Genomic DNA, 9,515 nt, shown 5'->3' with positions numbered 1-9,515 from the left:
GAGGGGCGCGGGGCGAGAGAGCAGCGCCTCGCCTCCGGCAGACCGGCGCCTCCGCGCAGCCGGCAGCCCAGCAAGGCCATGGGCGCGAGCTGCCGGGTCAACGCGCTGTGCGCCAGCCGCCACTCCTCGGCGAGGCTCGGCAGCGGCGGCGACGCGGCGACGGCGGCGGCTGCCGTCGCGGCCGTCGCTGCCGTGAGGAAGTGTCGCACCACTCCGCTCGGGCGGTGCTGCGCGTGTGCGCGCTGTGCGGAAGCGGCGTGGAGGAGGGCGAGCAGCCGGTGCGGGTCGTGGGGGTGCCTAGAAGGTTCCAGATGGCTCCTAGAAGGTTCCTAGAAGCTTCGAGTCGCGATGCGGGTCGTGGGGGTGCCCCGCGAGCCAGCGCGAGCCGAGCGCCTCAGCGTCCGGGGTGAGCGGCGCGGGGTCGTCAAGCGGCGCCTGTGAGGAGGGTCTCGGAAAGGTCTCGGAAGGGTCTCGGAAGGGTCTTGGAAGGGCCTCGGAAGGGTCTCGGAAGGGTCTTGGAAGGGCCTCGGAAGGGCCTCGGAAGGGTCTCGGAAGGTCTCGGAAGGTCTCGGAAGGGTCTCGGAAGGGTCTCGGAAGGGTCTCGGAAGGGTCTCGGAAGGGTCTCGGAAGGGTCTCGGAAGGGTCTCGGAAGGGTCTCGGAAGGGTCTCGGAAGGGTCTCGGAAGGGTCTCGGAAGGTCTCGGAAGGGTCTCGGAAGGGTCTCGGAAAGGTCTCGGAAGGGTCTCGTCGAGAGCGGCGCCAAATCGAGCACGCGAAGCACCTCCTGGGTCGGCTCGTCGGGGGGCGGGAGCCGCTCCAGCGCCTGCTTCACGCAAGCTCGGCTCATCTCGGCTCATCTAGGCGCATCTCGGCGCATCTCGGTCCATCTCGGAGCCGCTCCAGCGCCTGCTGCAGCGCCGTCGCCTCCTCGAGCGGCGTGGCGGGCAGGGCGGTGGCGGCGGCGGCGAGCTCGTGCCAGCGGGCGCACGTCTCGAGCTGGGCGAGATAGGCGCGGTGCACGCCTAGAAGGTTCCTAGAAGGTTCCTAGAAGGTTCCTAGAAGGTTCCTAGAAGTAGGCGCGGTGCATGCCGTCGTCGGCCGTCGGCGTGCGCAGCTGGAGCAGCTCTCCGACAACCAGCCGCAAGTGCCAGGCGAGGGAGTAGTCTGGCAGCGACACGCCCGACCCGCCCGACCCCACCCCTCGCGGCGGAAGGGGCGGCCGCGCGGGCAGCGGCGGCAGCGGCGCCGTCGGCGCGAAGACGAGGCGGAGCAAGTGCCACGCCGGGTCGGCCGGCGCGAGACCTAAAAGAGAAGTATGGCGCTCAAAAAGAGATGCGCGGGGGGTAGTCGCCGGGTCGGCAGGCGCGAGACCGTCTGCGAGCGGCGGCGGCGGCGGCGGGTCGCCGGCCGCAACGTCCCCGAAGCCTAGCTCTGCAGCGTATGCCTCGCGCCACCCTCCGCCCCCTCCGCCGCCTCCGCCCCCTCCGCCGCCTCCGCCCCCTCCGCCGCCTCCGCCGCCCTCCTCGCCCGCCAGCAGCGCAGTCAGCTCCATCAGGCTGGGCGGCAGCAGCTCTGGCTGCGCCCTCCACGCTGCGAGCTGCGCGGCCATGTCCCCGCGCACCGAGGCGACGGGCTGGGCGAGGATGGCGGCGAGGTAGCCGCGCGGCGCCTGCTCACAGCATCCAGCTGTGAGGAGACGCTGTTCACAGCTGCGCGAGCGGCGAACGCGGGCGGGTCGGGGGCGTGCGTCTTGGGCGCGTTGGGTGTGTGTTGGGCGCGTGTGTTGGGTGTGTGTGTTGGGCGTGTGTGCGGAGGGCGAGTGTCGGGCGGGAGAGAGGTGGCAGAGGGGGGCGGCAGAGGGTGGGGGGAGAGGGTGGGGGAAGAGGGAGGCGGCGGGGGGAGAGGGAGGAGGCGGGGGAAGAGGGGAGAGGCGGGGAGCGAGGAGGCCGGGGGGCGAGGAGGCCGGGGGAGGGGGGGGGGGGGGGGGGGAGGCGGTTCAAACAACCTCTTTTTCGATGGGCAACTTGACGGGGCCGTTTGGTTGCAGCCCCTTGCACAGCTCGAGGGCGGCGGCGCCGCCCTCGGCCGGCAAGCCCGCCGCCGTCGGCGCTGCCAGCGCGAGCCGCAGCCAGCTCCGCACCGCCTCGCGTCGCTTTGCAGCCATCAGCGCCGCCTGCTCCTCGCTGAGGCCGAGCTCGCCGCCGGCGGCCGGGCGGAGGGTGGCGGCCAGCAGCGCCTGGACGAGCTTCCACAGGTGCTGCCGCTCGCGCTGCCGCGCCCGCTCCGCCTCCTGGATCGCGCTCGCAGCGCCCTCGGCGTCCTTGAACTCGCGCACCGCGCCCTCGAGTGCAGCCGGAGTGGGGAGGACGAGGTTTCCCTCCTCGCGCTCGCAGCGCGCGCCGCCGTGGAGACGCACCTCCAGCAGCGGCTCGGCCAGCTCGACCGCCCGCGCGACGCCGCCGCCCGCCGAGGCAGCAGCGTCGAGAGCGGCGAGCCGCTCGATGCAGCACCTCTTGCCCGTCGCGAAGGCGCAGACGCCGTTCGGGCCGAAGCTGACGCGCGTGGAACGCGCCATGGGCAGGGGGCCGGCCGCGGACGGGTGGCGGCTCTGTGTGAAGGAGGACGGCATGATACACCGAGAAGACGACTGGCCGCAGCCCCCGGGGCGCGGGCGTCTGAAAAGAAATTTTTTGTGTCACAGTGCCATGCCTCGAGACTCCCTAGGGTGGGCGACGGATAGCGCACCACACACCTCTCCTTAAAATCCCTGTGTGGTGGCGGCGTGCCGTCCTCCCATCCCTCCCTTGGGTTGTCTGTTTTCTTTCTTTCTTTTTCGAGCCAAGCAGGGCGCGATGCCGCGTAGAGAAACACGAACAACGAGAAAAAAATCGAGGTCATGCAAGCGCGCGGGCACAGACAATGAGCGATGCAGACTCCTCTCGCCGAGCGCTATGCCGCGGCATTCCAGCTCGCTGCTTTCGCGGCGGTGGTTTTGGTAGCCCTGATCGCTTTGCATCGCAGCGGGCTCAAGCGTCCGAGTGCAAGAATCGTGTCGTCGCCACCACCGCAGCTGAAGCGACCGAGCGCTGTCTCTCCAATCGAGCGCATCAGCTCCGCCGCATTCAATGGCGCGCACTGTGAGAAGGGTGTGCGAGCGTCGCGTGAGCGCGCCGACGCGCTTCTTCTGGCTCGGCAGGACACCTACATCGGCTACATGACGCTGCGCACAGAGCCAGGCCTGGTTTTCTTTGCGCGGCTCGGTGCCGCGATCGTCGGCCCCGCAACCGGCAAACCGAGTCCGGGCTGCGCCGTGAGCGTGCTCTCAAGCAATGAACAGATCATCCTAGACAATCGGGCTGGGCCAAAAGCACCCGCTCTCGCATCGCGACGAACCCAATACGCCTCGCCCGGCTCGAGAGAGTTTCTTCCTCAGCACACGCTCTTCGCGGCGGGAGGCGGAACGAGCGCATCGGAGTGCGTCGAGGGGGGCGTCGGATCGTGCTGGCTCATCGCGGCGATGGCCTCGGTCGCCGCTCACCCTGGGGGCATCCGGCGCATGCTGCAGCGAGGCGGCAGTGCCGGAGTCTACGTGGTGACGCTGCACTCTCCGTTCGACGCTTCACTGCCGCCGACGAAGGTTGAGGTCGAAGAGACGCTGCCGGCGTGCTGCATTGGCGCCGGCGCTTGCGCTGCGGCCTATGCCAAGCCAGCCACGGACGACGACGCGCAGGCTGCCGCCGTTCTCTGGCCCTGCCTGGTGGAGAAGGCGTGCGCGGCGTCTGGCCTGTTTGCCGCCGGTGGGCAAGGGTACGAGGGGCTGAACGGAGGTGATCCTGCCAAGGCGCTGCAGGCGCTCACCGGCGTGGCGCCGTCGGTGTTCCGGCTCGCGGGCGAGGCGCCCGCCGCTGTGGACGCGACTCTGCAGTCCTTCCTAGAGACGGGCGAGCACGCGATCTGCTTGGCGTCTGCCATCTTCGATGCGCACGCGCAATCGGACACGATCTCCCGCGACGGGGTGCAGCAGGACCACTGCTACTCCCTCCTCGCCTCCCGTCCTCGTTCTGCGCGCCACCGCTCTGCCTCGAGCGATCTGGATCGGGCAGAGGCCGACAAGCCGCCGCACGAGTTCCAGCTGCGCAACCCGTGGGGACGGCGGGGGCTCGCCCAACCCGGGGTGCCGTTGCGTGACGCTTCGGATGGGCTGTTTTGGATGACGGCGGACACCATCGCGGAACTGTTTGTGGAGGGCTACGCCGTGAGAGTGTCGCAGGACCCCGAAGGTTAAAATCAGACAGGTCTGTCAGATCTCCTTCGCGACACCAGTCACCACCGATCACACCGATCACACAATTTCACATCAGACAACAACAAAATAAAAGGAGGAACCAACGAAGTTTACTCTGTCACACAGACACAGACACGCACACACACACACTCAACGTACGGTAAAACGAGAGACTCTCTCCGCAGAGCGCCGCAGAGGCTGAGACCGCACCCGGCCCCAGCGCGCAGCGGCCCCACGTGCACAACGCTGTGGGGTGTGGGCCCTTACCCGCGCATCAGGCGGTCGAGGGCCCCATTGATGTCTCCGCCAGAGGCCGCCAGCGCCCGCAGCACCGCCACCGAATCGAGGTAACCCATGGCACACAGCTGCTCGACTTGCTGACGGTACCTCACAGCTGGAGGGGGCGCCGGCCCGAGAGCTGGCGCCAGCCTCGGCGGCGGCGCCGGGGCGGGCGCTGCGGCGAGGGTGCTCACGGCGCGTAGAGCGGCACCTGCCCCGGCCTGCCCCCTCCCTGCCGCCTGCCCCCTCCCTGCCCCCTGCCCCCTCCCCGCCGGCCCGGCCGGCCCCGCCGCCCCCCTCCCCGCCGGCCCCGCCCCCGCCTCGGGAAGCCTGAGGGCGCCGCGCCACTGGCTGGCCGCGGCCAGGAGAGCGGCGTGCAGAGGCCGCCGACCGCCGTCGCGCGGCGCCCCCTCTGCTGCCTGGCACGCCTGCAGCACCTTCTGGAGCTGCCCTCCTAGCGGGCCGAGCCTACGACAGCCGCGAGCGTGGAGAGGAGGGGGGGAGGGGTGCGCGGCTGCTCGTGCCCTGTGCTCTCAGAGCGAGCCACGTGGTCGCTGTGCTCTCAGAGCGAGCCACGTGGTCGGCTCAGCTTGTTGCTCGGCGCATATCGGCGCATCTCGACGCATCTCGACGCATCTCGACGCATCTCGACGCATCTCGGCGCATCTCGGCGCATCTCGGCGCATCTCGGCGCATCTCGGCGCATCTCGGCACATCTCACCGGTCGACGCGGTCGGGCGGCGGCTGCAGCAGCTGCACGAGGCTGCCGAGCCGCTGCACAAACTTGACGCGCTGCGGGTCCGCACCGATCGGCAAGCTGCGGGTAGGCTGCAGCGGCAGATCGTCGAGCGCTTGCTTCGGCACGCCGGGGAAGCGCCGCTGCACGTCGCCCTGCAGCTTGGAGAGGGAGGACGCGTACTCGCCTGCGAAGGCGGGAGAGATCAGCCGAGATCAGCCGAGATCAGCCGAGATCAGCCGAGATCAGCCCAGATCAGCCCAGATCAGCCGGAGGAAGACGCGCACGCGCCTGCGAGGCGGGAGAGCGCCGGCCGCCGAGGCGCCTCCGAAGACACCGCCTCCGCGGCGGCGCAGAGGTACGACACCATGAGGCAGTCGAGCACCTCGCTCGCCCACTTCGCGTTCCGAACAGCCACTCGCGCGAGCAGCGTAAGCGGCGGAGCCGAGGCGACGCCCGCCGCCGCCGCCCCCGCCGCCGCCCCCGCCGCCGCCGCGCCGGCCGCCTCCTGGACGACGACGCGGCGCGGGAGCAGCCGCACCGCGAGGCTGTCGAACAGGCGGAGTGCGAGGTGGAGGGCGGACGGCTGTGCGCCGCCGGGGCCGGGGAGCAGGGCGGCGCGGACGGCGGCGAGGAGGGCGGCGAGGAGGGCGGGCAGGACGAGGTCGACCAGCTGCGCCTCCTGGGCGGCGGAGTCGAGGAGGAGGGGCTCGCCGGCCGGCTGGGGCAGGTCGAGGTGGCGCTGCAGCACGTCGCCTACGCCACGCTCCAAGACGTGTCTGCGCAAGCCCCCGCCGGCTGGGAGGCGGGTCGGGCGAGCGACGGCGCCAAGCGTCTCGAGCGCGAGGCTCACGCGCCCCGCCAGCTGGCTCGGCGGCAGGCCGCGGCACGGCAGGAGCAGCCGCGGCAGCAGCGTCGTCCGCAGCATCCGCCCCGCCAGCGCCGTCAGCGGAGGCTCGCGCAGCAGCGCCAGCATCTCCGCCTTGGTCACGCCCTCCCCCTCCTCGGCCGCGGACGGGACCAGCGGCCGCTCGAGCGCCCCCTTGCAGACGTCGTCGAGCGCCTACGGGTCCAGAGCCAGGGGTGGTCGGGGGGCGGGCCCGCCGCGGAAGGAGCTCGTCCGCGGGCCGTGTGGATGCGGCGCGCGAGATACAGCCGAGATACAGCCGAGAAACAGCCGAGATACAGCCGAGATCTAGCCGAAGCGCGCCTTTTGGATGCGGCGCGCGTGCGCCCCGCCATCGAGCGCCTCGAGCGGCGCGACGAGGAGGAGGAGCTGGCGCATTCGGCCCGCAACCTCTCGCCGCAGCGGGCGCGGCGCGTCGCTGCGCCGCTGCGTCGCCGGCCGCAGCAGCTGCCGCAGGAGCCACTCAAAGACGAGCCTGGGACAGAGGCGTCGGGAGACTCAGCCGCGGGGAGTGGGGCGCCAGAGGCGGAGCCGAGCGAGTGCCCGTCACGGTGGAGGCAGAGGCGCGGCAGCTTCTCGAGCAGCAGCGAGGCGAGGTAGCAGGCGAGGTGGCACGCCTACAGGAAGGGACAGGAACGGTCCGGGAAAGGTCCAGGACAGGCCCGGGAAAGGCTCCGCCGGTGGCCGGCCTGCCGGCACTCGCCCGCCGCCTGCTCCTCCGACCGCGACGGCTCGCGGGCTCGTCTGCGGGCGCCGTCACCCTCCGCAGAGAGCTTGGCCAGCTGGTCACACACCCTCCACAGGTGCGAAGTCGCCGCTCGCACAACCCCCTCCGCGCGCGGCAGCAGCTCCGGAGTGGCCGCCGGCGTCACCGCCGCCGCGCCGCCGTCGACCAGCCCTCCCAGCGCGTCGATTGCCGCGTCGAGGATGGGGATCTGCTCGAAGGGCTCGCGGCCGGAGAGGGCGGCGTCGGGGAGGGCGCGCAGCGTGCAGAGCAGCGGCGCGGCGGGCGCGGCGTACGCGGCGGAGGCCGAGAGCAGGAGGCGCGTGAAGCGGCGCTGGGCGCGGGCCGCCTCGCGGCCGGCCTCCATCATGCTCGTCAGCCACAGACGCTCGAGGTCGTCGGAAAAGTGCTGCACGAGGACGCGCCCGAGCGGCGGGTGCGACTCGAGCAGCCCGCTCACAAACTCAGCCGGCGCGAGCCTCCTCTCGCGTTGGTCGCGCGCCTATTCCATGCCGCCGGTGTGCGTGAAGAGGCGGGCTGCTCGCGCCTCGCCGCCCGCCGCGCCGCCGTCCGTCCTCGTCGGGCGAGCGACCGCCGAAGAAGCGGCCGGCGTAGTCGGGGCGGAGCAGCCCCTGCTGTTCGCGCAGCTTCGCCAGCTCGCGCACCTGCGTCTCCAAGGCGAGGTCGCGGAGGAGAAAGGCCTGGATGCGCGCCCACAACTGCACCGCCTCGCGCGCCGCCCTGCGCCACGCGGCGACGTCCGTCGCCGGCCTCGCCTGCAGCCGCTCGTGCAGCACGTCGCCGCCGCGCCACGCCTCGCGCAGCACCACCTTCAGCTCCTCGCCAAACGCGCCCACCTTTGCGGCCGCCTCCATCGCCGCGTCGTCGAGCGCGTCCATCGCGGCAAATTGGTCGATCTCCTCGCCGCCGCCGCCGCCGCCGCCGGACGCGTCCACCAGCGGGCTCGAGAGGGCAGCGTCGAGAGCGGCGTCGACGACGCGCAGCGCCGCGGCGGCGTAGTGCGGAGGCGCGCGCCGCGCCACCCGCAGGAGAGGCGCGCACAGCAGCGACGCGTCGCCCGTGCCGGAAGAGGGCGAGGTGGGCAGGGCGCGCACGAGCGCGGCGCTGCGCTCGAGGAGGCAGAGGAGCAGCTCTCCCGCGCCGTCGATCTCGGGCCGCGCGGGCGCGGACGAGGCGGCGTCGGAGTCGGGCCGGCCGCAAGCGTGGCCCGCGTGGCTCGCGCCTGGGTCCGCCGCCCCGACTGCGTCCGCCAGCTGCGAGAGGATCGTCGAGAGGGAGGCGCCGATCGGCGCGACGTCGCCGCCCCCCTCGCGCACGCGCCGGAAGAGCTGCAGCAGCGACTCGACGACGATGTACCTCGCGCAGAGCGACGAGCCGCGCGCCGGGAGCAGCGAGGCAATCTTGTTGGCCAGCTTGGTGAGGGCGGCCGCGCTGTCGCGCTGCACCTACGGCACGTGTCCTGGACGTGTCCTGGACGTGTCCTCGACGCGTCCTGGGCGTGTCCTGCTCTGCGCCCGACTGCGGCACCTCGGCGGCGAGCAGCAGCGAGGCGCATGTGGACCAGAGCTCGTCGACGCACCCGAGGTGCCGCATCGAGTCGGCGGCGCGCCGCTGGTGCGTGCCGGGGCAGCAGACGGCGAGCGGGCCTCGGTCGGCCCACGACATGAGCTTGGAGACGCCCCCCCTCGGCACCGCGAGCAGGAACATCTGCGTCGCCAGGAAGCGGAGCGCGAGCATCCGGCAGTCGTCGGCCGGCTCGTGCGCCGCCGCGGCGAGCCGCTCGCCGCCGCCGCCGTGGGGAGCCCGCCTCCGCCAGACGTCGAGCGGGGGGAAGGCGTGGTCGGCGCGGGCGGTGCGGCAAGAGACGCGCGGCGGCGGCGCCCAGCGCCACACCTCGAGCGCGAGGTTGAAGTTTGGCGCCCACGCGGTGGAGAGGTCGCAGCAGAGGCGGAGCAGCTCGCTCGCCGCCGCCGCCGCGTCCTCGCCCGCGCCCCAGCCGAGCTTCTGCGCCTGCCGCGGGTTGAGACACGACTCGTGCAGCAGCAGCCGCACCTGCGGGGAGGGCGGCGGTGGCGACGGCGGCGGTGGCGACGGCGGCGGTGGCGACGGGGGGCGGGGGGGGGGGGGGGGGGGGGGGGGGCCCCCAAAAAGGTGGCCCCCAAAAAAGAAGCCCCCGGGAAGCTTCCCAAAAATTTAGGGAAAAGAGTTTTTTCTTAAACCGGGGGGAACCCCCCCTTTTTCCATTTTAAACCCCCCGGGGCCCCCTTTTGGAAGGGAAAACCCTTCCCCTCCAAAGAATAAAGGGGGAAAAGCCCCTTTTCCCCCCCCCCCGGGGGTAAATTCGGCCCCCCTCCCCCCCACCCGGGGGGGGAGGGGGCCCCCCAACCCCAAAAAAAAAAACCCCCCCCCACCCCATTTTTTAAATTTTTCCCAAACCAAAAAAACCCCCCCGGGTTTTCCCGCCCCCCCCCCTTTCCCAAAAAAAAAGGAAAACCGGCCCCCTTTTTCCAAAAATCTTTTTTTTAACAAGCCCCAAAAAGGGAACTTGGTTTTTCCGGCCGGGG

At 71.6% G+C, this 9,515-nt stretch overlaps 3 protein-coding genes across 3 annotated transcripts in view; 1 reads left to right on the top strand and 2 right to left on the bottom strand.

Annotated features, from left to right (window-relative positions):
• Positions 1-2,574, bottom strand: part of EMIHUDRAFT_447398 (hypothetical protein) — a gene marked incomplete at both ends in the record, with an annotated part of 3,554 nt that extends 980 nt beyond the window's left edge. Inside the window, 2 exons of the mRNA XM_005793964.1 lie at positions 1,589-1,668; positions 2,005-2,574. Coding sequence (XP_005794021.1) covers positions 1,589-1,668; positions 2,005-2,574 — 650 coding nt within the window. The remainder of the gene's footprint in view (positions 1-1,588; positions 1,669-2,004) is intronic.
• Positions 2,575-2,925: 351 nt separating this feature from the next.
• Positions 2,926-4,284, top strand: EMIHUDRAFT_94846 (hypothetical protein; the record flags this gene model as incomplete). Its single annotated transcript, XM_005793963.1, has 1 exon — positions 2,926-4,284. The coding sequence occupies one exon, from the start codon at positions 2,926-2,928 to the stop codon at positions 4,282-4,284; it is 1,359 nt and encodes a 452-aa protein (XP_005794020.1).
• Positions 4,285-4,333: 49 nt separating this feature from the next.
• Positions 4,334-9,195, bottom strand: EMIHUDRAFT_447397 (hypothetical protein; the record flags this gene model as incomplete). Its single annotated transcript, XM_005793962.1, has 12 exons — positions 4,334-4,678; positions 4,955-5,031; positions 5,587-5,696; positions 5,970-6,362; positions 6,510-6,681; positions 6,906-7,432; positions 7,596-7,631; positions 7,761-7,799; positions 8,193-8,396; positions 8,479-8,658; positions 8,845-8,961; positions 9,181-9,195. 12 exons carry the CDS (start codon positions 9,193-9,195, stop codon positions 4,548-4,550), a joined length of 2,001 nt encoding a protein of 666 aa, XP_005794019.1. The 3' UTR covers positions 4,334-4,547.
• Positions 9,196-9,515: the final 320 nt, after the last annotated feature.

Source organism: Emiliania huxleyi, assembly GCF_000372725.1.
Source record: "Emiliania huxleyi CCMP1516 unplaced genomic scaffold EMIHUscaffold_1, whole genome shotgun sequence".
NCBI lineage: Eukaryota > Haptophyta > Isochrysidales > Noelaerhabdaceae > Emiliania > Emiliania huxleyi.
Note: the sequence above shows the minus strand (reverse complement) of the source record. Positions and strands in the feature narration are given on the sequence as shown.